General features: G+C 32.4%; 2 protein-coding genes across 3 annotated transcripts; both read left to right on the forward strand.

Moving 5' to 3' along the window:
* Positions 1–1,132: 1,132 nt before the first annotated feature.
* Positions 1,133–2,413, forward strand: LOC111633065 (probable phosphorylase b kinase regulatory subunit beta). Its single transcript, XM_023377593.1, has 5 exons — positions 1,133–1,264; positions 1,334–1,424; positions 1,485–1,687; positions 1,902–1,956; positions 2,020–2,413. The coding sequence occupies exons 2-5, from the start codon at positions 1,371–1,373 to the stop codon at positions 2,104–2,106; spliced, it is 399 nt and encodes a 132-aa protein (XP_023233361.1). The 5' UTR covers positions 1,133–1,264; positions 1,334–1,370; the 3' UTR covers positions 2,107–2,413.
* A 931-nt stretch (positions 2,414–3,344) lies between these two features.
* Positions 3,345–26,608, forward strand: LOC111633064 (probable phosphorylase b kinase regulatory subunit beta). Of its 2 annotated transcripts, none has more exons than XR_002758002.1 (16): positions 3,345–3,356; positions 6,642–6,788; positions 6,865–6,948; positions 7,025–7,129; positions 10,216–10,298; positions 10,419–10,509; positions 10,608–10,781; positions 10,853–10,979; positions 11,382–11,439; positions 11,509–11,599; positions 11,661–11,863; positions 12,091–12,145; positions 12,209–12,291; positions 18,711–18,768; positions 18,838–18,928; positions 18,989–19,038. XR_002758002.1 is itself a non-coding variant. In XM_023377592.1 (16 exons), the coding sequence occupies exons 1-16, from the start codon at positions 14,017–14,019 to the stop codon at positions 26,558–26,560; spliced, it is 1,764 nt and encodes a 587-aa protein (XP_023233360.1). In that variant the 5' UTR covers positions 13,273–14,016; the 3' UTR covers positions 26,561–26,608. The 2 variants fall into 2 exon arrangements, 1 of the variants encoding a protein (XP_023233360.1); XM_023377592.1 differs by lacking the exons at positions 3,345–3,356; positions 6,642–6,788; positions 6,865–6,948; ... (8 more) ...; positions 12,091–12,145; positions 12,209–12,291 and adding exons at positions 13,273–14,115; positions 14,192–14,275; positions 14,352–14,456; ... (8 more) ...; positions 26,224–26,298; positions 26,366–26,608 and having other exon boundaries at positions 18,989–19,191.
* The last annotated feature ends 723 nt before the right edge of the window (positions 26,609–27,331 follow it).

A 27,331-nucleotide genomic window follows, 5' to 3' on the forward strand; every position in this document is an offset into this window, starting at 1 on the left:
ACCTGTCTATTTTCAAATCTCACGGGAATAAGACAAATTTTGAAATATAGATGTTCATACACAGTAAACAGTAATAGGTTTGGTTGGAGGTACAGTATTTTATTAACACAATAGCAAGCCAAACTCGTAATCAATTGATGAAAAGCTGCATTAGTTGTAGCTATGTACTGCATTGCAAGAAATGTCTCTCAACTACAATTTATGCTATCAAAATGTAGTCACTGAGCTTCTGATTTGTAATTGACACTTCAGTCCATAATTCAAGATACAGAGATTTTGGAGAAAATTATTTGAGATAAATATGGAAATTATATTGAATTTAGGCAGAAAATACTGTACCTCCAGCCAGGGAAAAAAGTATAGATTTTGTGATAAACATGTTTTAGATAGACAGGTTCAACTTGGTATACTGGTGTCAAGTTGTGTAATCCATTCCAGAGCTGATGATGATGATGCCACTGTAATATCCATCCAGTTCTTTGCATAAGACCTATTGCATTGATTCACAATTTGTTCCATATTTTATCTTAGTGCACCAGTGACATTCAGAAATCCTACATTTACCATATTTGACTCATTTGGATTCCATTCAGTTTTGTGTATGTTCTGATTTTCAAATGAATGTATTCATCAGATATATTTACAAATATATTCAGAATAAATTTTAAATAATCATTTGAAAGTTATAAATTAATTTCAAGAATATTATAAAATATTATAAGAATGTTGTAATCTATTATGATTCATATAAAACGTTTTTGAAACATTTGCAAAACCAAAAATTATTTTGGCTCTAAATCCTTTTCACCACTGTATAATTCATAGCTGAAAGCAATTTAGAAGCCATCTATTAATTGTGTGTTCAGTTGAGTGACTTCTGACCATCTCTCTCCCTGTTGTGTACAATGATGTACTTTTGTCAAATCCTCTCCTCTTTAACTATATATACAATAGTTCATAGACCTTCTTCTGACATTGAAAAGAATGAGTAAAAAGTTCTGCAAATATTTTCNTAACTAAATCCTTTTTTTCCATACTGGCGAAGAGCAATTTACAGGGCATCCTCTGAACACACAACATTAAAATTCTGGAAAAAAGCTCTAATTTCTTATAGAATAAATAAACTAATTATTATAGTAATTTGAGCAAATTAATTGTTGAACAGATTGAACAAATCAACTAATTATGTTAATAATTTGTAATTAGTAACAGTAAAGGAAAGACTTGAAAAACTAACGAGGCAGGCTGGAGCTCTCAGGCATTGGTAAATAATTTTTTAGATGTAGTATTATTGACGATTGTTTCAACATTAATTAGGAATTTTGTAACTTAGGTCTGTAGTACGTTACTGTTCTAGCGTTCTGGAGAAAATGGTCGATAGCATCAGTCCTTACATTACGTCAACCCTAGTCAGCGGCAAACAGGTGAGGTTTGTTAAAAGTATTCCAGTATATGTAATTATCTACAATGATTTTTTATATTAGATTACAGTTGGTATTTTCGGTCACGAAGAAGTGGTCATCGATCATCCTCTAACTCCCAAAGAAGTAAAAGGCATTATATATGGTCAGTGTCAGCATCATGATATTTATCAAGCAGTTCTTCAACAAGAAATTATTCTCTATATCGGAAGACTCATTTCTACGTCACCGCATCTGTTTCATGGCATTTTGAAACTCAGAGTGGGGTAAGATATTTGTATTCTGAAGCAAACTGTTGTTTTTGTAAGTTTCACATTCTAATCCATTTGAATTCTAACCTATCAAGTGCTTGAGTACCTGACAGATTAAAATGGAAAACTTGCACTGGAATTATATGGAATGGTTGTTAATTCAAATGGAATTTTTATCATAAAAGATAAACTTCAAAATCTTATTCTATGTTTTTCCTTTAACTTTTAGCTGGATTATTCAAGCCATGATTCTTTATTTGAAATTCCTGAATGAGAATCCTCCAGTAAGTGTGTAATCTATTTAAACAGTTTTTCCTAAACTCAATTTCTCGACTTTATAATTTCAGGCGTTACACAGTCTTTCTCCTAGCGATTTACGAAAAGTCCTTTTTAAAGTGCTTGAAACGTCAGATAATGTTGCATCTAATAAGTAAGTTACTGTTGATTATCCAAAATTCATACACTAAACTATTGATTAAAGATGAAACTATTCCCAATATTTAAATAATAATAATAATGTATTACTAACCTAACCTAAAAGTTAGTTTAAATTTGATGTTTTTGAGATTGAAGTGTTTTTTATCCATCTTTTTCTTCTATGTGGTCACTAAGAGGGTCAATACTTCAAACATTTTTACACTGGACTTGCTGTATAACACATCTTTAAAATCTTCTGGGTGCCTGGTGACAAAATTCACGGGTAAACAAACATTTTCAGTCTCCCAAGCTCTGCTTGGAAAGCAGAAAACCTGAAGCAGAGCTCGGAAGGCATCAGAAAATGTTTGTTTACTCATGAATTNAAATAAAAAAATTACAGCAGTATGTTCATGTAAATTAAATTTTTTCTTAGTATCTATGTTCCAATGAAGTTAATTCATCATCCTCTCAGTTGCACTGATATTAAGATCTTTTTTGTTTCTATAATTATTAATTCTGCTAAAACAAAAACACATTTAATAAAGTAATCATTCTTATTGATGTTTGTTTAGCCAAATTAATCAATATGCCTTTGGGTGGACGAAGTTTAAAGAGTTTTGACTGTTAACCGGCCGTCTTCGGTGTGCCAACTTTTAACTATCTGTGCCCAAAAATGGCCAGTTAATCGGGTTGAAACCATGAGCATTCTTTAAACTTCAGCCACCATTAAAGGTGAATTGATTAATTCAGCCGAATAACTACAGTGGCTACTTCATCCTTCTTGATATTTAGCTGACAAACTTGGCCTCAGTATATAAAAATAACTAGTGTTTGCTATCCCAAAATTAAATTTGTTAAATATTTTATATGTTTTTTTCTATATTTTTATGTTATATTATGGTGATTAGTATTTAATAATATAACTAAACTTCTCTTTCTTCTTCTTCAAAAAAAAATACTAGACTTACTTAAAACAATAGTATGTAAATTCCTATTTAAATTTTTATATTTTATATAAGAAAGTTTACCAAATATATAACTTTATATAATGAAAATTTATTTTAATTGCTTAAAAATAGAAATCTTTTGAATTTAATGCGATATATTTGCCTAAATAGATTTATTTTTATGTTACAAATATATTGTCAGTTCATTTTAAATATGTAATTTAATAGTGTTAATATTAAAATTCAATAAATGTATTTTCTGTTGTCCAAATAAATGAGCATTTGTTTATTTTCTTACTTTCTTTTAGGGTAAAGCAGTTGTAAGTATCTTTTCTGTACCTTTCTTGCTTTGTGATTGTTTACATGTGCTTCTTCTCGCTTGCTATCTTGCTTGCTTCTTTTGTGTAAAAGTTAGTTTGAATGCAGTAAAGCTGATTACTTCATATTTATCAAAATCCAAAATTTATTATTTTCTAGTAATTTATTATATTATAATAGTGATAAATGTATTCAGACGTTTACAATAGTTATTTCTCTGCAAACATTACCGTATTAATTACATTAATAAAAGGGGTATTACTCTGAACATAGGAATCATTTATGATAGATAAATGATTCATATGTTTATACAAATGTTTATGTTCTACAAATCTTTTTAAAGAAAACATTAATTTTATTTTATTTGTGTGTGGAATATTATGACATTTGTGAATAATATGCATTAAAATAGAATTAAATCTATACAAAAATTTTACCATTTTTTTATACATATCTATTGCCGACATTGTAATTCAATGACCAGCAGGCCAAGGAAGTTAAGACACAAATCTACCTCTTGGAGACCTGGAACAAATTTGTATGGGCCACCATAAACCCCAGGAATTTCCATGGGTGTGACATCCCAAATATGTCGGGTCTCATCCCTCGCCATCCCATTTACTCACACTCTGCATTTGGCCAAATGCATGTCAGGTATAATTAAAAAAGTCCTCTTGCTGTCTATGGAGTGGAGAGTCAAGAATAAAATTGTAATTTTGCACCCAAGAATGCTTATTGTACATAACATAAACTTTCATTCAATCATATGAAGCGATCATTTGTCCAAAATAACTGAAAATATTAGAAAAATTTATATTTAGAATTACAGCATACTCTTGGTCCCGACTCTGGGGATCCGGAATTGAATTCGGATGAGCACCTCTAGAAATTTTTCGGGGTGGTCTGTTCCAGATATATCGGACCTCGTTCCGTGCCACCTAGCTCCCATTTTGGGTCTGGCCAAATTCATGATTCCAGATTATAGTTTATTTAATTACATACTGAATTAATCAATAAACCTTTAACCATGTATGAAGTTTAAAGAACATTAACATTTTCAATTTATGTTGTTTTTGAAACTGTGTTTGATAAATATATTGGACTTCAAATTCAAATGCGAGTTTTAAATAAACACTTGGCTTTATTTAAAACTCTCATTTGAGTTCGAAGTCCAACATTTTTAGTTTTGTTAATAGGTAAAGACTATAGAAGTGGAATACACTTTGCAAGTTTGCTAACAAATATATATGTCATTATTTGTTGCATGTTTTGTTTATACAACTAATAAATATAAAATGCCGAAGCATAGACTGTAGCAGTCGCAAAGATGAAAGTTGGATGATACAAGAACAACATACCATAATACAGGGTCTTCCGAAAAGAATGGTATTATTTTAAATTATTCTAATTACATTAATTATTATCTGAAAATGTTCTTACATACATTAAAACATTGGAAAACTATCCAAGTTTCACATTTGCTCATTACAGCTTCTCAATGCATATATTTCATGTCACATGACACACATCCAATTGATATTCAGATTCTTTCTCTTCTCACTACAGTATATCCTTCATCACTCCTTCCACGGTAGCCACAATTCTACAGCTTTTGCAGATCACACAGTGATGGTAATTCTAATTTTGCAAACTGCAGAACACAAAATGCCTTCTCTGTTATATAGTCACCATTTTTGTTTATGACACTTCCCAGAAGTAGTAGACGGCAAATTGTTTGAAAGCAGGAGGGAGAGGAAACACAAACTTACTCTATCACATACTTCTCAGATAATTAATGTAATTATAGAAGTTCTAAATTGTAGCATTCATTCTGGAAGACTCTGTATGTAAGAATACAAAGAATGAAATACTGAAGAGGGACTTCAAAGTATATAAATGTCCAAAATACCCCAATAAAGGTTCATTAGTCTGATTGCAAAAGTTGATTTAAATGAAAAAAATTATCTCCTGGCACACATACATTTCAAATGTATCGCCACTTTCTTTTATTACAATACTTATTTGTAAATTTTGGAAGGTATTATTAATGTACACAATAAAGAATAAACCACTAAATATTTACCCCTCAGGGATGCTGGCTGTGAAGAACTCTATACTGTCTATTTGGGAACAGACTTCAATATGCCTTCATTCAGAATGGCTCCCAGTTCAGACATAAGTTGTAACAAAATTAAATTTGAACCTGTAATCTATACTGGTACCATATTAAATTATTGTTACTTGTATTACCCTTTAATTACTCTTTAACTTTGTTTCATTTTCTGAATCGTCAATGCTAACTTTTGGTCTTAAATTACATTGTATGTTTCCTCATTCATGCAACAAGACCCAGCCAACGCTCACATACGGCATGAATTTTCCAACATTGCACCCTATATAGACACTCCAAAAATCTTTAACATTGTAGAAACATTTGAGATTGCTGTAAAATCACCTTTTAGGCAATGGGAGCATTACAGTAGTTAACTATTGATTGTGAATGTAATTACTTTATCCCAGTAAAATTATTGTTATTGCTATACTGAAAAGAATTAATTATTTTTTGAATAATAAATATAAAATTCCAAATTAAACTTTGATCTAGAAAGCAATAAAGTTTTGGCATAATTTTTGTTTTAATGTATAAGGAATAATTTTAATTAAGTGCAAAGGATTTAATTTGAATGAGGAAAAATTGATGCCGAAGATAGAAGGGTCCATGTTTACTTAAGATTAAACATTTTTCGGGATATAGATCCAAAGAGGGTATGGTATGATCCTGAAAAACATTTATTCTTAAATAAACCGGGACTCCTTCATGTGTTCTAGCATCAGTTTTTCTTTGTTCTTCCAATGGAGTCGCACGATACATATAATTATTTAATTCAGAGCTTCTAATGCATGCTGCTTAATTACTGCTGATTTTCTTAATCTGCTTGTGTGTTGCTGTTTGTTTTAACACATTCACAAATATATTAATCCTGTGTTCACATTAATTGAGAATTAACAAGGGAAAGCAAAAGATTCTGGATCAGAGATTCTAAAATAAATTTTACATAAAATACGGAAATTATTTTTAAAATTTTACGAGATTTTAATTTTCAATACTCTTAAATAGTAGAAGTAATAATTTGTGGTTTCGAATGTATCTTTAGAGTTTCTTTTCCAGAAGAACTAGCATGTGCATGTGCATGTCAAAAGTTGTTTGACGTAAGCGTCAAATAGCTTTTGAAAAATTTCTTGTACTAAAATCAGTTATTTAAATATCGGATATTTATATTTTACAGGGCACGTCTAGCGATTTGGTGGTACAGGTTGTTCTTATAGCAGAGAGCATGAGATTACAGGCAATGATGGCCACTTACGGTATTCAGACGCAGACGCCTCACGAAGTAGAACCCGTTCAGATCTGGCCTCCCAGTCAATTAGTCAAAGTACATATAGTAAATTTACATCAAAATGAAGAGGAATAAAATATCATTATCATTTAAAGTTAACCATAATCTTTAGGTTTATGAATTTCTTGGGGTGACGAGGAAGCTCGGTTTAAAGGGAAGACCACCACGTCCGATTGGCGCACTAGGCACAAGCAAGGTAACTAATTTTACGATTTTAATTCCTTATTTCATTTTTCTCTTTGGTTGAAGTAAGATTGCTCAAAATTTTTCAGCTTTATAGAATATGTGGTCAAACAGTTATTTGTTATCCATTAATATTTGAAGTTAGTGATTTTTATCTGTCTCACGATATGGCTCTTCTGATTGATGACATTAAAGTAAGTATTATGGATTAATTTTATTAATTATTGGTAAAATTGTCATTGCAACATTCTTCATTAAGCATTTATGATACTGATATTTATTTTCATTTACACTCATTAAAGCAAAGTAAAAAATGACATCTCCATGTTTGTATCATTCTGTGACAAACTATCCGATTTGATGGCTCACTTTAGTCACATGCAGTTACGTATAGAACACTGGCAATAAGCTGTTGACTGTACGAAATCACTTATGTGCACCACAATGCAATCGCATGAGAATTATTCTTGCTTTTTCGTATCTGAATTCCCAAATCTATTCCTTTTCTATTTCACTTAAGAAATTGCATGTCTTATTAATAGCTTTATCAATATATTGTAACCTATAAATAATTTTTAAATATTAAAATTGGCAAAACTCTTTTCTTTGGTGCTTGGTGGAAATTAATTAATTTAAATTATGAAAATAGGTTCTTAAGTCTGAAAACATTTTACTTTGTACCTTGACAACACATTAATAGTTTATCTCGATAACAATGGCTGATAAGTATAACAAAAATAGCTCAAAATCATCCTAATTATACTTTTAAAATGATAAATGCTTTTGTTTTAAACTCCGTAAAATGTAGCTTATTATGCTGACGCAATGAGGATTCTCTGTAAAAGTTACTTAATCTTCATTTCATTTTTAAAGAACTTTTGCATTTCTACAAATCAGTCTTCGTCGTTTATAGATAGTGTGGTTATATTTTACATTAAAAAATTAAGCATATTGATTTAGAGAGACATGTAATAAAATTATTAGAATTTTAAATGTACTGTACATTGGAATTTAATAATCTATTCAGAATTGATTATTTAATCATGGGCTATTTACTTTGGTGTTAAATTAGACAACTTACAATGAAACAAATCTATATTTAAATATTTTTATTGATTTTAATCTATTCTTAAAGAATTTGCATAGTTTTTTTCTAGTTTGACACCTAAAAAAATAGCCTACATAATACATAATTAATCAGATGCGGCATTTTGTAACATCACTCCGTATCAATAGATCAACTGTTGATATGTTTAAATTGCTGAGTAAACATGTATGCATTCCACCATATAAAACATTTGGTAAATGTAAAAAGTAAGTCGGAAATTGATAAATTTGGAAACGTTTTCGTTCTCGTAAAAGAAAATCAACATTTCCAAATTTAGCATTTTTTCTAATAATTTTGAATACGGTGCCAAGTATAAATTTTTTCTGTTAACTTTTTAATATTTCAAATTTATTCTTCTATTACATTAATAGATTTTATATAGATTTACATTAGAGTTTAATATATATTACATTAATAGATTTATCTCCTATGGCGTTATTACATTAATAGATTGATATCTGTAGTTATTATTAGAATTATTGTATTATCTGTTAAATCAAAGTATAGAATATATTGTATTTTATGGAATGTAGTATAATTTCCATCTTTATAATGTGTTTTACATTTTGCCTTGATGTTTAGTATAATTAGTCTGCATCCTTATTGAATTTATTCTAAAATTTTTGCAAGTTAGGTTACAAGATCGACAGAAATTAAATGTTTCTGTAACGTACAATAATAGCATAATTGGCAATGCATTGACAAATTTGTTAAACCATTTTGTAACGGCAGTTGTTTATTTAAAGGTCGGCATATATATAATTGTTTTATCATCTATCTTGCATGCTTGACGATCACTCGAAAGACCAATGAGCCAGAGCATTGTTTTTAAACAAGATGGTAGACAAGTTGTTGCATACACACTGTCGTATCTTTGGATAGTGTTAGACAAATATCTATCTTGTATTGTTTTTCGTAACTCAATGCTTGAAGGTATTGGATTTTAAGACATTTGTCTTCTGATATTTTTGCTAAATCTATAGAATTATACTGTGACAAGTTGAATCAAATGTTTATAGTGATAAAAAAATCAAGTATAAGGCACTTTGATTAGTAAATGTAAAGAAATGAATTGCAAGGCTGCTAAAGATGCCAAGATATCAACTCTTTAAACAGTTTATCATAAAAATTTGTCTTAGGTAAAAGATCAGTGTGTTATTAAAGTTGCAATGAATCTCTCATGGAGGGTGATAGCACTTTTTAAGACAGTGTCTTGCTATTTCTGGAATTACTAGCATTAATAATTTGCAGTACAAGTCCATATCAGTAAGTAAATAATTATGTCGGTCTGGCTTCTGCTGTTACTCATATAGCAAACACACATGAGAATACCTTTACCTCTTGAGTAACCAGTCTTGAGACACCTCGAGTGATGTGAAATGTTCCTTTTTTCTTTTTTTTTTTTTCAACTTTAGCACATACAATGAAATAATTGTTAACAATAATTCTGTATCCATGATATCTGTGAAAAGATAAAGTGAAAGCATGGCCATATGTTTTGCATCAGTCTTAATTGATCATGCAAGATTGACAATAAAAAGTTACATGTAGACTGGCCTTTATTCTTAAATGCCATTCCACATTGTTTATGTTGTTAAAATGTATCTATCATTTCAAAAGCATTGCATTAGAATTTGGAATTAATATTATAAAATTGAATAATGATTTTAATTCTCTAAGATATATTCTTGCTAAACCCAAGTGAATACATAACTCTTCCATATCCAACTCGTTAATAGTTATTGCTTTTCAGAAGCTTATCTGTTATCAGTATTTGATAATATGAAATGGCTTAATTTTAAAATAATCTATGAATTTTCTTCCATTCTAAAAATATTTTCATAATGCCATACTTACTCTTATATTCCAATCAAATTTCTAACAAATCTTAAGCTTTCTTAAAGTGAAATCTTGAAAAAGCTTGGATTTGGGTTGAGGATGGGAATAGGACCTTGGATTTTGGATGGACCTTAATATATTTGGATCACATTCCATGGAAATTAGACGATTCGATGCATTCTCAAATTCAAATCTTTCAGGGTGGCATGCCGATGCTTTTATTGTCTGTTATTCATCCATTAAATTAATCTGGTTTCTTTTTAACATAAATAAAACTTAAAATGAAAACTTTTGAATTTTTCATACATTAATGAATAAATTAATTTTGATTAGAATGAACTGCATTTCGTGGGCAAGTATTGGAGAATGTCTGGTAGACCAACAGTCTGCATTCTGATCAGAGAAGAACACATGAGGTTTGTTTACCTATTTTTATAAAAACTAATATAAAAATGTATGTTTTTACTTAGCATTATTATTATTGTATGTTTATATATAATAAGTAAACATTACAGAAATTAAGGTTTATTACTTAGAGATACACACTTTAAAGAAATGCTGGATCTATTAGCAATGTTCAAGAAGGGTCACTGTGACGGATTAAAGATTCGTACCGGTAGACTTCAAGTAAGTATTTCTTTCAGAATTAATCAATGATTAATTCCGAAAGAAAATCATTGTTTAAATCATTTTTCTTGAGGGTAATAGAAAATAAATTATTGCAGAATCTTATATCGTCATCTTGTATAGAACATCTCGACTTCCTTCATTTGCTACCACCTGATATTATTCCAAAATTTGAAGCATTTCAGCAGTTAGAGCATACTTCAATTGGATATCAAAGTTTAACCGATATTCCTAAAGCAATAATTTATAGCGAACCTACTTACAATTTTGAGGTAGATTTATATTTCTATTATTAAAATTCAGTGTTGCTTTCAATAATGAACCTTTTTTGATTTAATTATAGGAGTTCACACACAAATCTACTAAAGATATTCTGGATGCCATTTCTCAAACCGATACCCTTCACGGACAGAGTCAGCTATTAGGCATTCTTTGGTATCGTGAAGGACCGCAGTTTTGGGTGGATGGAAGTAAATACTTTAACGTAATTTATTTGTGTCTGTAATATTTGGAATGGATGCTACTGATAAAAATAATATTTATTTTCATCCCCTTCTCGGACATCAAGTGATCCAAGGACCCCCAATTGAATACAAGCATTTGAAAACCCAAATATGTGGGCCGTCTGTTCCACATATGTCAAGTACCATCCCTCATTAATTGGCTGATTCTTTTGAGGGCTTGGCTGAACTCACAATGGGCATGGAATAAAGATCCTCTTAGTGCCCACAGGGCAGAAAAAATATAGCAATATTATTTTTATTAGTAGCTTATTTATAGAATAAATAAACTAATTATTATAATAATTTGAGCAAATTAATTGTTGAACAGATTGAACAAATCAACTAATTATGTTAATAATTTGTAATTAGTAACAGTGAAGGAAAGACTTGAAAAACTGACGAGGCAGGCTGGAGCTCTCAGGCATTGGTAAATAATTTTTTAGATATAGTATTATTGACGATTGTTTCAACATTAATTAGGAATTTTCTAACTTAGGTCTGTAGTACGTTACTGTTCTAGCGTTCTGGAGAAAATGGTCGATAGCATCAGTCCTTACATTACATCAACCCTAGTCAGCGGCAAACAGGTGAGGTTTGTTAAAAGTATTCCAGTATATGTAATTATCTACAACGATTTTTTTATATTAGATTACAGTCGGTATTTTCGGTCACGAAGAAGTGGTCATCGATCATCCTCTAACTCCCAAAGAAGTAAAAGGCATTATATACGGTCAGTGTCAGCATCATGATATTTATCAAGCAGTTCTTCAACAAGAAATTATTCTCTATATCGGAAGACTCATTTCTACGTCACCGCATCTGTTTCATGGCATTTTGAAACTCAGAGTGGGGTAAGATATTTGTATTCTGAAGCAAACTGTTGTTTTTGTAAGTTTTCAGATGCAAGTTTCAAATTCTAATTCATTTTAATTTAATCTGTCAAGTGCTTGAGTACCTGACAGATTAAAATGGAAAACTTGCACTGGAATTATATGGAATGGTTGTTAATTCAAATGGAATTTTTATCATAAAAGATAAACTTCAAAATATTATTCTATGTTTTTCCTTTAACTTTTAGCTGGATTATTCAAGCCATGATTCTTTATTTGAAATTCCTGAATGAGAATCCTCCAGTAAGTGTGTAATGTATTTAAACAGTTTTTCCTAAACTCAATTTCTCGACTTTATAATTTCAGGCGTTACACAGTCTTTCTCCTAGCGATTTACGAAAAGTCCTTTTTAAAGTGCTTGAAACGTCAGATAATGTTGCATCTAATAAGTAAGTTACTGTTGATTATCCAAAATTCATACACTAAACTATTGATTAAAGATGAAACTATTCCCAATATTTAAATAATAATAATAATGTATTACTAACCTAACCTAAAAGTTAGTTTAAATTTGATGTTTTTGAGATTGAAGTGTTTTTTATCCATCTTTTTCTTCTATGTGGTCACTAAGAGGGTCAATACTTCAAACATTTTTACACTGGACTTGCTGTATAACACATCTTTAAAATCTTCTGGGTGCCTGGTGACAAAATTCACGGGTAAACAAACATTTTCAGTCTCCCAAGCTCTGCTGGAAAGCAGAAAACCTGAAGCAGAGCTCGGAAGGCATCAGAAAATGTTTGTTTACTCATGAATTTTGCTGCCAGTTACCTGGAGGTTTTTGAGGTGTGTTACTAATGGAGCCATTTTACTAGTTCTGTCATAAATCTGGCCGGGCCCCCAATGGGATGGTACCTGTGACTTATCCAGGACAGAACACCCATGAAAAATTGCTGGGATTCAGTTGGATTTGATCCCAAGTCTCCCAGAACAGCACACTGATGCTTTTATTACCTTATCTGTCTGGATATCTGTNATATAAATAGACATAGTAAGAAAGTATATAATTTTTTATCTTTGGGGGTCTCCAGAACAGATTATCAAATGCCCATAGAAATCTACAGTAAATCAATAATAGGTTAACGAACAATTCAGATAGTGAACGAAGTCTTGAAACAGATTATGTTCGTTAACCAATCACCCACTGTATATTTATTAGAGCTGGTAAAATTTTAGAAGAAACTTACATTTAATTTAATATTTTTGGCTCTATCCGCATACTTCAGAGTATTATAGGTATCATCATAACTCTCAGTTGTAGAGCTAATAAATATAAAATTCCAACATTAACTTTGATCTAGAAAGCAATAAAGTTTTGGCATAATTTTTGTTTTAATGTATAAGGAATAATAAATATAAAATTCCAAATTAAACTTTGATCTAGAAAGCAATAAAGTTTTGGCATAATTTTTGTTTTAATGTATAAGGAATAATTTTAATTAAGTGCAAAGGATTTAATTTGAATGAGGAAAAATTGATGCCGAAGATAGAAGGGTCCATGTTTACTTAAGATTAAACATTTTTCGGGATATAGATCCAAAGAGGGTATGGTATGATCCTGAAAAACATTTATTCTTAAATAAACCGGGACTCCTTCATGTGTTCTAGCATCAGTTTTTCTTTGTTCTTCCAATGGAGTCGCACGATACATATAATTATTTAATTCAGAGCTTCTAATGCATGCTGCTTAATTACTGCTGATTTTCTTAATCTGCTTGTGTGTTGCTGTTTGTTTTAACACATTCACAAATATATTAATCCTGTGTTCACATTAATTGAGAATTAACAAGGGAAAGCAAAAGATTCTGGATCAGAGATTCTAAAATAAATTTTACATAAAATACGGAAATTATTTTTAAAATTTTACGAGATTTTAATTTTCAATACTCTTAAATAGTAGAAGTAATAATTTGTGGTTTCGAATGTATCTTTAGAGTTTCTTTTCCAGAAGAACTAGCATGTGCATGTGCATGTCAAAAGTTGTTTGACGTAAGCGTCAAATAGCTTTTGAAAAATTTCTTGTACTAAAATCAGTTATTTAAATATCGGATATTTATATTTTACAGGGCACGTCTAGCGATTTGGTGGTACAGGTTGTTCTTATAGCAGAGAGCATGAGATTACAGGCAATGATGGCCACTTACGGTATTCAGACGCAGACGCCTCACGAAGTAGAACCCGTTCAGATCTGGCCTCCCAGTCAATTAGTCAAAGTACATATAGTAAATTTACATCAAAATGAAGAGGAATAAAATATCATTATCATTTAAAGTTAACCATAATCTTTAGGTTTATGAATTTCTTGGGGTGACGAGGAAGCTCGGTTTAAAGGGAAGACCACCACGTCCGATTGGCGCACTAGGCACAAGCAAGGTAACTAATTTTACGATTTTAATTCCTTATTTCATTTTTCTCTTTGGTTGAAGTAAGATTGCTCAAAATTTTTCAGCTTTATAGAATATGTGGTCAAACAGTTATTTGTTATCCATTAATATTTGAAGTTAGTGATTTTTATCTGTCTCACGATATGGCTCTTCTGATTGATGACATTAAAGTAAGTATTATGGATTAATTTTATTAATTATTGGTAAAATTGTCATTGCAACATTCTTCATTAAGCATTTATGATACTGATATTTATTTTCATTTACACTCATTAAAGCAAAGTAAAAAATGACATCTCCATGTTTGTATCATTCTGTGACAAACTATCCGATTTGATGGCTCACTTTAGTCACATGCAGTTACGTATAGAACACTGGCAATAAGCTGTTGACTGTACGAAATCACTTATGTGCACCACAATGCAATCGCATGAGAATTATTCTTGCTTTTTCGTATCTGAATTCCCAAATCTATTCCTTTTCTATTTCACTTAAGAAATTGCATGTCTTATTAATAGCTTTATCAATATATTGTAACCTATAAATAATTTTTAAATATTAAAATTGGCAAAACTCTTTTCTTTGGTGCTTGGTGGAAATTAATTAATTTAAATTATGAAAATAGGTTCTTAAGTCTGAAAACATTTTACTTTGTACCTTGACAACACATTAATAGTTTATCTCGATAACAATGGCTGATAAGTATAACAAAAATAGCTCAAAATCATCCTAATTATACTTTTAAAATGATAAATGCTTTTGTTTTAAACTCCGTAAAATGTAGCTTATTATGCTGACGCAATGAGGATTCTCTGTAAAAGTTACTTAATCTTCATTTCATTTTTAAAGAACTTTTGCATTTCTACAAATCAGTCTTCGTCGTTTATAGATAGTGTGGTTATATTTTACATTAAAAAATTAAGCATATTGATTTAGAGAGACATGTAATAAAATTATTAGAATTTTAAATGTACTGTACATTGGAATTTAATAATCTATTCAGAATTGATTATTTAATCATGGGCTATTTACTTTGGTGTTAAATTAGACAACTTACAATGAAACAAATCTATATTTAAATATTTTTATTGATTTTAATCTATTCTTAAAGAATTTGCATAGTTTTTTTCTAGTTTGACACCTAAAAAAATAGCCTACATAATACATAATTAATCAGATGCGGCATTTTGTAACATCACTCCGTATCAATAGATCAACTGTTGATATGTTTAAATTGCTGAGTAAACATGTATGCATTCCACCATATAAAACATTTGGTAAATGTAAAAAGTAAGTCGGAAATTGATAAATTTGGAAACGTTTTCGTTCTCGTAAAAGAAAATCAACATTTCCAAATTTAGCATTTTTTCTAATAATTTTGAATACGGTGCCAAGTATAAATTTTTTCTGTTAACTTTTTAATATTTCAAATTTATTCTTCTATTACATTAATAGATTTTATATAGATTTACATTAGAGTTTAATATATATTACATTAATAGATTTATCTCCTATGGCGTTATTACATTAATAGATTGATATCTGTAGTTATTATTAGAATTATTGTATTATCTGTTAAATCAAAGTATAGAATATATTGTATTTTATGGAATGTAGTATAATTTCCATCTTTATAATGTGTTTTACATTTTGCCTTGATGTTTAGTATAATTAGTCTGCATCCTTATTGAATTTATTCTAAAATTTTTGCAAGTTAGGTTACAAGATTGACAGAAATTAAATGTTTCTGTAACGTACAATAATAGCATAATTGGCAATGCATTGACAAATTTGTTAAACCATTTTGTAACGGCAGTTGTTTATTTAAAGGTTGGCATATATATAATTGTTTTATCATCTATCTTGCATGCTTGACGATCACTCGAAAGACCAATGAGCCAGAGCATTGTTTTTAAACAAGATGGTAGACAAGTTGTTGCATACACACTGTCGTATCTTTGGATAGTGTTAGACAAATATCTATCTTGTATTGTTTTTCGTAACTCAATGCTTGAAGGTATTGGATTTTAAGACATTTGTCTTCTGATATTTTTGCTAAATCTATAGAATTATACTGTGACAAGTTGAATCAAATGTTTATAGTGATAAAAAAATCAAGTATAAGGCACTTTGATTAGTAAATGTAAAGAAATGGATTGCAAGGCTGCAAAAGATGCCAAAATATCAACTCTTTAAACAGTTTATCATAAAAATTTGTCTTAGGTAAACGATCAGTGTGTTATTAAAGTTGCAATGAATCTCTCATGGAGGGTGATAGCACTTTTTAAGACAGTGTCTTGCTATTTCTGGGGTTACTAGCATTAATAATTTACAGTACAAGTCCATATCAGTAAGTAAATAATTACATCAGTCTGGCTTCTGCTGTTACTCATATAGCAAGGTATTCTCATGTGTGTTACTTGAGAATACCTTTACCTCTTGAGTAACCAGTCTTGAGACACCTAGAGTGATGTGAAATGTTTTTTTTTTTTTTTTTTTTTTTTCAACTTTAGCACACACAATGAAATAATTGTTAACAATAATTCTCTATCCATGATATCTGTGGAAAAGATAAAGTGAAAGCATGGCCATATGTTTTGCATCAGTCTTAATTGATCATGCAAGATTGACAATAAAAAGTTACATGTAGACTGGCCTTTATTCTTAAATGCCATTCCACATTGTTTATGTTGTTAAAATGTATCTATCATTTCAAAAGCATTGCATTAGAATTTGGAATTAATATTATAAAATTGAATAATGATTTTAATTCTCTAAAATAAACTCTTGCTAAACCCAAGTGAATATGTAACTCTTCCATATCCAACTCGTTAATAGTTATTGCTTTTCAGAAGCTTATCTGTTATCAGTATTTGATAATATGAAATGGCTTAATTTTAAAATAATCTATGAATTTTCTTCCATTCTAAAAATATTTTCATAATGCCATACTTACTCTTATATTCCAATCAAATTTCTAACAAATCTTAAGCTTTCTTGGAGTGAAATCTTGAAAAAGCTTGGATTTGGGTTGAGGATGGGAATAGGACCTTGGATTTTGGATGGAACCTAATATATTTGGATTCCATGGAAATTAGAGGATTTGATGCATTCTCAAATTCAAATCTTTCAGAGTGGCATGCCGATGCTTTGATTGTCCGTTATTTATCCATTAAATTAATCTGGTTTCTTTTTAACATAAATAAAACTTAAAATGAAAACTTTTGAATTTTTCATACATTAATGAATAAATTAATTTTGATTAGAATGAACTGCATTTCGTGGGCAAGTATTGGAGAATGTCTGGTAGACCAACAGTCTGCATTTTGATCAGGGAAGAACACATGAGGTTTGTTTACCTATTTTTATGAAAACTAATAAAAAAATTTATGTTTTTACTTAGCATTATTATTATTGTATGTTTATTTAAATAATAAGTAAACATTACATAAATTAAGGTTTATTACTTAGAGATACACACTTTAAAGAAATGCTGGATCTATTGGCAATGTTCAAGAAGGGTCACTGTGACGGATTAAAGATTCGTACCGGTAGACTTCAAGTAAGTATTTCTTTCAGAATTAATCAATGATTAATTCCGAAAGAAAATCATTGTTTAAATCGTTTTCTTGAGGGTAATAGAAAATAAATTATTGCAGAATCTTATATCATCGTCTTGTATAGAACATCTTGACTTTCTTCATTTACTACCACCCGATATTATTCCAAAATTTGAAGCATTTCAGCAGTTAGAGCATACTTCAATTGGATATCAAAGTTTAACCGATATTCCTAAAGCAATAATTTATAGCGAACCTACTTACAATTTTGAGGTAGATTTATATTTCTATTATTAAAATTCAATGTTGCTTGCAACAATGAACATTTTTCGATTTAATTATAGGAGTTCACACACAAATCTACTAAAGATATTCTGGATGCCATTTCTCAAACCGATACCCTTCACGGACAGAGTCAGCTATTAGGCATTCTTTGGTATCGCGAAGGACCACAGTTTTGGGTGGATGGAAGTAAATACTTTAACGTAATTTATTTGTGTCTGTAATATTTGGAATGGATGCTACTGATGAAAATAATATTTATTTTCATGTCCGTCTCGGCCATCAAAGGACCCCAATTGAATACAAGCATTTGAAAACCCAAATATGTGGGCTGTCTGTTCCACATATGTCAAGTACCATCCCTCACTAATAGGCTGGTTCTTTTGAGGGCTTGGCTGAACTCACAATGGGCATGGAATAAAGATCCTCTTAGTGCCCACAGGGCAGAAAAAATATAGCAATATTATTTTTATTAGTAGCTTATTTATAGAATAAATAAACTAATTATTATAGTAATTTGAGCAAATTAATTGTTGAACAGATTGAACAAATCAACTAATTATGTTAATAATTTGTAATTAGTAACAGTAAAGGAAAGACTTGAAAAACTAACGAGGCAGGCTGGAGCTCTCAGGCATTGGTAAATAATTTTTTAGATGTAGTATTATTGACGATTGTTTCAACATTAATTAGGAATTTTGTAACTTAGGTCTGTAGTACGTTACTGTTCTAGCGTTCTGGAGAAAATGGTCGATAGCATCAGTCCTTACATTACGTCAACCCTAGTCAGCGGCAAACAGGTGAGGTTTATCAAAAGTATTCCAGTATATGTAATTATCTACAATGATTTTTTATATTAGATTACAGTTGGTATTTTCGGTCACGAAGAAGTGGTCATCGATCATCCTCTAACTCCCAAAGAAGTAAAAGGCATTATATATGGTCAGTGTCAGCATCATGATATTTATCAAGCAGTTCTTCAACAAGAAATTATTCTCTATATCGGAAGACTCATTTCTACGTCACCGCATCTGTTTCATGGCATTTTGAAACTCAGAGTGGGGTAAGATATTTGTATTCTGAAGCAAACTGTTGTTTTTGTAAGTTTCACATTCTAATCCATTTGAATTCTAACCTATCAAGTGCTTGAGTACCTGACAGATTAAAATGGAAAACTTGCACTGGAATTATATGGAATGGTTGTTAATTCAAATGGAATTTTTATCATAAAAGATAAACTTCAAAATATTATTCTATGTTTTTCCTTTAACTTTTAGCTGGATTATTCAAGCCATGATTCTTTATTTGAAATTCCTGAATGAGAATCCTCCAGTAAGTGTGTAATCTATTTAAACAGTTTTTCCTAAACTCAATTTCTCGACTTTATAATTTCAGGCGTTACACAGTCTTTCTCCTAGCGATTTACGAAAAGTCCTTTTTAAAGTGCTTGAAACGTCAGATAATGTTGCATCTAATAAGTAAGTTACTGTTGATTATCCAAAATTCATACACTAAACTATTGATTAAAGATGAAACTATTCCCAATATTTAAATAATAATAATAATGTATTACTAACCTAACCTAAAAGTTAGTTTAAATTTGATGTTTTTGAGATTGAAGTGTTTTTTATCCATCTTTTTCTTCTATGTGGTCACTAAGAGGGTCAATACTTCAAACATTTTTACACTGGACTTGCTGTATAACACATCTTTAAAATCTTCTGGGTGCCTGGTGACAAAATTCACGGGTAAACAAACATTTTCAGTCTCCCAAGCTCTGCTTGGAAAGCAGAAAACCTGAAGCAGAGCTCGGAAGGCATCAGAAAATGTTTGTTTACTCATGAATTTTGCTGCCATTCACCTGGAGATTTTTGAGGTGTGTTACTAATGGAGCCATTTTACTAGTCCTGTCATAAATCTGGTCGGGCCACCAATGGGATGGTACCTGTGACTTATCTAGGACAGAACACCCATGAAAAATTGCTGGGATTCAGTTGGATTTTTGATCCCAAGTCTCCCAGAACAGCACACTGATGCTTTTATTACCTTATCTGTCTGGATATCTGTTTGGAGTATACTTTGTCACTCTCAGAATCTTGTATATATAAGATTCTGAGAGTGACAAAGTATACTCCAAACAGATATCCAGACAGATAAGGTAATAAAAGCATCAGTGTGCTGTTCTGGGAGACTTGGGATCAAAAATCCAACTGAATCCCAGCAATTTTTCATGGGTGTTCTGTCCTAGATAAGTCACAGGTACCATCCCATTGGTGGCCCGACCAGATTTATGACAGGACTAGTAAAATGGCTCCATTAGTAACACACCTCAAAAATCTCCAGGTGAATGGCAGCAAAATTCATGAGTAAACAAACATTTTCTGATGCCTTCCGAGCTCTGCTTCAGGTTTTCTGCTTTCCAAGCAGAGCTTGGGAGACTGAAAATGTTTGTTTACCCGTGAATTTTGTCACCAGGCACCCAGAAGATTTTAAAGATGTGTTATACAGCAAGTCCAGTGTAAAAATGTTTGAAGTATTGACCCTCTTAGTGACCACATAGAAGAAAAAGATGGATAAAAAACACTTCAATCTCAAAAACATCAAATTTAAACTAACTTTTAGGTTAGGTTAGTAATACATTATTATTATTATTTAAATATTGGGAATAGTTTCATCTTTAATCAATAGTTTAGTGTATGAATTTTGGATAATCAACAGTAACTTACTTATTAGATGCAACATTATCTGACGTTTCAAGCACTTTAAAAAGGACTTTTCGTAAATCGCTAGGAGAAAGACTGTGTAACGCCTGAAATTATAAAGTCGAGAAATTGAGTTTAGGAAAAACTGTTTAAATAGATTACACACTTACTGGAGGATTCTCATTCAGGAATTTCAAATAAAGAATCATGGCTTGAATANTTAGGATAGAACCCAACTTAGTATTTTCCTTGAGGTAAATAAGGTATCATCAATATGAAGTCTGCTAATTCTCCTACATATTTCAAAACATTGGACTACATTTTCTATCATCTAGTTTATCCAATCAGATGATCAAAAATGGAGTCCAATGTTTTGAATGTCGATAGGTACAGGTTTATAGATAATAGGAGATAGATGAGGACATTATAAAGTCAACATTAATAGAGGATAATGATTTGATAAACTGTCATATGATTCAAAGATTTTAATAGTCAGAAGCTTGTATCTAAATAATAAAATAATTAGATGATAAATTCTGTTTTTCCTTTGTAAAATGAAGTTTTTGTGCTTTCAACTTTCGCATTTTATGAGGATGTTGTATTGGTTTGTATTTCTGCCCTGTGGCACTAAGAGAGCCTTTTTTTTAGCAAGGCCATCGTAGATTCAGCCAGGCCCACAATGGGCAGATGTGTGGTGAGGGTCTAACCATCCCCGAAAAATTCCTAGGATTTTAGACCTGCTCGGATTTCATACTGGGTCCTCCAGAGTGGCAGATGCCACTTTAGCCACTCAGTCATCTGGCCGTCATTGTTTTGTATTTTGGAAGCACTAGCTCACAATGGGCTGCCTTCAGTTTTTTCAATTTTTAATGTTTTGTGCAAGAAATCCAGATGCCAATTGAAGTAAAAGTATTTTTGATTTAGCCAATAAGATAGACGAAGAAATTTTATTGGCTTACCAGTTTTAATTATAATAAAAAAGTTAAACGTACAATAATCGAATAAATGCCAAACATATCCGCTCACTCCCAAGAAAACTTGAGGCTCCAAACTCGAATTCAGGTTCCCAGAGCGGAAGAGTAATGCCTTTTGCCTCCTTTCTGCCTGATCCCCTGTGGGACAGGCACACTTCTAATGGCCGAAAACGTATAGTTATAATGCGCTGGTACCAAATAAATCTAATTATTCTTAAAGTTCTGTAAAAAATTTGGTCAAAAGGGAATTCGCCTACCAGTGGCCGAGTGGATAAAACCACGAACCACGGATAGGTGGTGGCGGGTTTGCACCCAGTCAGTGGGCTTGCATCATGGTATTTCTTCATCTATCTAACACTTAAATAGGGAACAGTATCCCGTGGAAAGCCTTCCTTGAAGGCACCTCCTTGGCAGATTGCCCACGTGTTGAATTGCCTTTATCCCATCGATCCGATCCGAAAGGGAATTCGATTAATGCGCACAAAGTAAATGAGGTCATGTAATGGTTTTCATAATATGCGAAATCGGTAGTCGTATAAAAAACGTATTATTTAAAATAGAGATTGGCTGATAAGAATTAAGTATAAAGAAGTAATTTAAATGATAAAAATGTTTACAAGGCAATGCCAGATGAAAAGGTTAAGTACGTCATTTAATACAAATAAGATATAAATAAGGTTCGATGGCAGTAATTTCTTTTTGTTCCTCCCAGGCTTGCTTAATTTTATAGTCAAACTTCTGAACAACGGCCAGTGACGAGAACATAAAAAAATGGCGTTGTTTGGAGGTTATTCTGTACACTCGCTTCGACATGCTTTTCACTGATACAGCGTGATACTGTCAAATGGCCGAGCGGTTAAGATGGCAGCCTACTGCTATGAGGATCTGGACGAGTCTCAAAAATTCCAGGAATTTTTCTGGAGATGGTTCATCCAGATATATTGAGCCGCTCCATTGTGGGCTTGGTCGAACCCATCACGGGATTGCTAGAAAAGGATATCTTAGGCCCACAGGGAGGGAAGAGTTAAAAAAGAAAGTTACGGTATATCTCTGGTGTTCCGATTGAGAGACGCCAGGGGTACCTTTTAACGAACCATTCAAAAGTGTCATAAACTGCATACAGTATTAATTACTCTACGAACATTCTCGAGAAACGACTCGACAACAGAAATGTATGGCCACAGAAAAATTGAGAAAATCAAGTATCAAACAAACTCCTTAACTGAAAGTCGAGATTTTTTACCCCTTAAACTTCGACTTAGCACGTTTTTTCGTATTTATTGATAATTTATACAACTGAAGTAAATTCTTTGAAAATCAACCTGTAATTAATCTTTGGCAGTAATTTTCAGTAAAATTTTCAATTACGTTTATAATTTTTTCACTCCTTTACCAATAGCCTAGTGGATAAAAGCACTGAATGCTGGACATTAGTCGCGGACTGCGCCTGACCAGCGGGCTTATCCCGTGGAGTTTGCCCGGTTTTTTCAAGTTTCTCCACCTAAATAGAAGTGTTTTCTATAGAAATCCTCCCGAAGACACGCTCTTGGCAGATCACCCGTATGTTGCATCATTTTATTCCATCAATCCATTTTTTTTTTTTTTACTTTTATCGCTCTGTAAGCGCTAAGAGGGTTCTTTGCTGTCCATTGTGGATTCGGCTGGTCCACTATTAGGACGGCTGGTGGTGAGAGACTTAGTTCGACATATTTGGGACAGATTTCCTGAAAACTCCTGGGTTTCTCCAAATTCGTACCCCCAGAGCAATAGGCTAACGCCTTTACAACCACGGCCATCATTTATATCGATACATTTAGAATTTGTAGTCCTCAATTCTGAAAACGTATGTGCAATATCGATATCACTAATACAATACTTTTACTTCGCTATATATCTAATCACTTATATCTTATCACATTCTGCTGGCATAGTATATATGCAGACAGAGTTCATTTAGAAACTAAATATTTTTATATACCGAGTGAATATTATTATTAATAAACAAAATAATGTCCAGAGAAATCAGGAACCCCCGATGGAATTGTAGTTTTCTGGGAGTTTTTTCATATCTAACATTTAAAAAGGACAGTTTCCCATAAAAGTCCTTCAGGTAGACGCCTACCCGTTGGCAGATTGCCCTTGTGTTGCTTTGTCTTATAACACAATCTTTTCTTTAGCCTTTCGAATATTGTAATTAATCAATTTCGTGGATAAATTATCTAAAAGAATTCTTAATCTCCTAGATCCTACCCGGATCAAACAATTTCTTCTAACTGGATCTTTTTTAAAGGGCGTTTCTTTTTTGGACATAAGTATGATTCATAGACTACAGAATGCTTTTTTAGGATTACAGTTTAGAGAAAGCGAGGAACCCCGAACGTGGTGGAAATATACCACTTTGTGTATGGTGGTGGTCTGGTAAAGCATTATACTTAATGGCCGCACTGAATTTCACGTGTTTGCAGAGGATACCATTACTTCGAGAGAGTACAGAGATGAGGTTTTGGAGCCTCGTGAGACTTTTGAACTTTGAGGGCAGATTTTTATGGTGTAGAATGCCCACACGCATATGGCTCGTCAAGGATTTTCTTGGCAGTGAGAATATTATTCGTATGGAATGGCTAGCCAAATCTTCTGACCTAAATTCCATGAACATATTTGGGATGCACTAGGGAGACAAATTGCATTCTGTCGGCTACTCCAGGAACTTCAAGAAACTCTTGTTTGAGAATTGACTTTGCTCTTGATAGAGCCGATAAACAACTTTATAATCATCACGAGCAATCGTTTGCAGCGTATACGGGTGCAAGAGGCAATTGGTATATTTGTATACGGCAACGCGACACTTGGACGATCTGCCGAGGGAGAATGCGTCCCGAGAGGACTTTCTATGACAAATTGACTCCTATTTGGATGTCATAAACGTGAAGAAATTCCGGAACACTACAAGGACAGCTCGTCGGCCAGGAGCGAATCCACGACCGACTGCCAGTGTCCAGTGGTTTTATCCACTCGGCCACTGATGGGACGAGGCAATCACACGCCTCATTAATAATTTTCCGTGCAAAAAATGTACAATAATGCTTAGTACTATGCTTTTTCGTTTCTACTTTGAATTGATTTAGATTTCTCTGCCCTCTGGGCACTAAAAGGGCCTTCGTTTTGGCCCGCCGTGGGTTAAACCAGGCTCGCACTCGGGCGGCCGGGTGGCGAAATGATATACCGGAAAGACCCCCTAAAAATTCCTGTGTTTTTTCATCAACCGGATTGGATCCCTGATCCCCCAGAATAAAAAAGCCGACGCCTTAACTGCCTGCTAAAAATCATTAACTCCAGAATGTTGTAGAAAATATAAATTTTATTTTAAAAGTCTTCATTTTATTATGACAATTGTAGAAAATTAACTTTTTAATGAATTTATTATTTCAAGAATGACAGCTCATCAACAGCGACAGATCGAAGGTGCTCTGTGTCGCGTTCCTAGGAATTTCTACGACAGGGTTTGGGACGTCATGACTCGTACGCCGTCGGGTATTATTGTTGCGGGCCATCATTTGCCACAGGTAAATTACGAGTTTTTACTTTCTTAACACCATTTTACCCCCTCTTTAACCACGTTTACCTGTAATTTTCCAGCAACCGACACTCTCGGAAATGACGGTTTACGAATTAAACTTCGCTCTTCAGGTAGAGATGCTGTTGAACAGAATTTCGGCACCCGAATACAGGCAGATACTGGTTGAAGTAAGCCAACAAATTATAATCCAGCGATGCCCCGTAAATTGCGCAACGTTATAGAAAATCCCAGACGATCGTCAAATATGCGAGATAAGATAAAACATGCTTCCTTTCTGGAATCAAAAGGCCATATTTATGAGTTTTCTACTAATTAATTCGTAAGACTAAATTGTTTTATTTACGAAATCCGATAAGATCGTATCTCTTCTTGGCCTCTGCAAAGCGGGTCCACAGATCAGCACATTGCACAGACTTGCACATTGCTCGGCCTTCCTCTTCAAGGTTTGAGGTTTGATAACTTCCCTTTCCTTTCGGGTCATCGGGTTACGTCTTTATCTATCTTTTTTCATACACTTTTCCCTTTTGCTGCCTGTCTTGATAGACAATTTTCTCACAAAATAAGCCCAACAGAACTCCTCTTCCTTCAACATCCTAGAAGATACTTTTCTCACTCTTCTTAATTTAATTCTTTTGGTCCAGCTTATTTCTCTTCCTCCATTGTTTACACATACCATTTACTTGGAAAGCATACTTGAGGCCTTCCTCCTTGTATAACTAAATCCTTTTTTTCCATACTGGCGAAGAGCAATTTACAGGGCATCCTCTGAACACACAACATTAAAATTCTGGAAAAAAGCTCTAATTTCCCCAAAAATTTTCATTATTTCCTTAAATTTACAGTTGATAATGGTTGTGTACCTGGTACTGAAGAGGAATCCCGAATTGTCCTTTGGCGATCCCGTCGATATGGATAAGGTAAGTGATATTTTCTTCGATATAACGCAATGGATAAACTTCGAAATTAATGAGACTTATCGTGTAGCTCGTCCACGAGTCATTCGTCACGTTCATAAAGGACAGACCGCAAGAAATAGCCGAAAATAGTTCGGATATGACCCCGTTCTATAACGCTCCTTCCAAGATAACGGCCAGTTATCTGGCTCGAGCAGTGATGCACAACCTGTTGAAGTATGGACCCAGTCATATCGATACCAGAGAGATGTGCCACATATCTTAAGCCGTAAATGCCCGTAGTTTATAAAGTTTTAATGGTTTCTAAACCCCCCAAAAAACCCCATTTCTTCCAAATTTTATCAAGGCTTTGCTCATAATTTTAAATTGTTTTCTAGTCACGATACTTTTATTGCATCTGGGATGTTAAAGATTGCATTCGACGAGGTTCAAATATAAATTTTCAGAGTTTTTTGATGGAATTTCGGTGTCCAAAATTAATCAGTGTAAATAGTATGCATTGTAATAAAAATATGTACATAATTTGAATTGTAAATGCCCCCTCCTAAGAGCAATTTTTCATTCAGAATAGTGTTTAATATATATTGTTTAAAGAAAAGAAAAATGTTGAAAGTTTACAACTTTTTATGCAAATTTCATTATCCCTGTTGAAATTTTGTTAATAAATACAGTTGCAAATTTACAGTTGAAAGGTGAGTTTTCGTATTATGAAACTGTACTTCGCTTCTCCTTCTAGTTAACGAAATCACGTGATGATAAATTATCATTTCGAGCATTGGCGGTTCTACGCAAAGGCATCCTAAGGCCTCGCGATTTTAGGCGATCTTCAGGCGCATATATGTACGCTTGAGGACAATGGGATTCACTAATCTTTGTATCTCACAATACAAAGATTAGTGAATCACGTTGTAAATTTACGTAAGAAGGGCCTCTGAAGTCCGTGTTTAAATAGGGCCTCGCATATATAACCTAACACTGCGACGGATCTGTTTATCGCGCAGCCAGCTGCCCTACTGATAAAGTATCTGCTTACCGT

Source organism: Centruroides sculpturatus, unplaced genomic scaffold (assembly GCF_000671375.1).
Source record: "Centruroides sculpturatus isolate CEXI.00-Female unplaced genomic scaffold, Cexi_2.0 scaffold772, whole genome shotgun sequence".
NCBI lineage: Eukaryota > Metazoa > Arthropoda > Arachnida > Scorpiones > Buthidae > Centruroides > Centruroides sculpturatus.

What these genes read in the sequence shown, in the direction of transcription:
- LOC111633064 (XM_023377592.1), top strand. Translation starts at nt 14,017, where the DNA reads ATGAGATTACAGGCAATGATGGCCACTTACGGTATTCAGACGCAGACG. An exon ending in TCCTGAATGAGAATCCTCCA is followed by an intron (nt 19,461 to 19,523) that starts GTAAGTGTGTAA and finishes TTATAATTTCAG; the next exon opens with GCGTTACACAGTCTTTCTCC. An exon ending in ACAGGCAGATACTGGTTGAA is followed by an intron (nt 25,549 to 26,223) that starts GTAAGCCAACAA and finishes TTAAATTTACAG; the next exon opens with TTGATAATGGTTGTGTACCT.
- LOC111633065 (XM_023377593.1), top strand. Translation starts at nt 1,371, where the DNA reads ATGGTCGATAGCATCAGTCCTTACATTACGTCAACCCTAGTCAGCGGC. An exon ending in ATTTTGAAACTCAGAGTGGG is followed by an intron (nt 1,688 to 1,901) that starts GTAAGATATTTG and finishes TTTAACTTTTAG; the next exon opens with CTGGATTATTCAAGCCATGA. An exon ending in TCCTGAATGAGAATCCTCCA is followed by an intron (nt 1,957 to 2,019) that starts GTAAGTGTGTAA and finishes TTATAATTTCAG; the next exon opens with GCGTTACACAGTCTTTCTCC.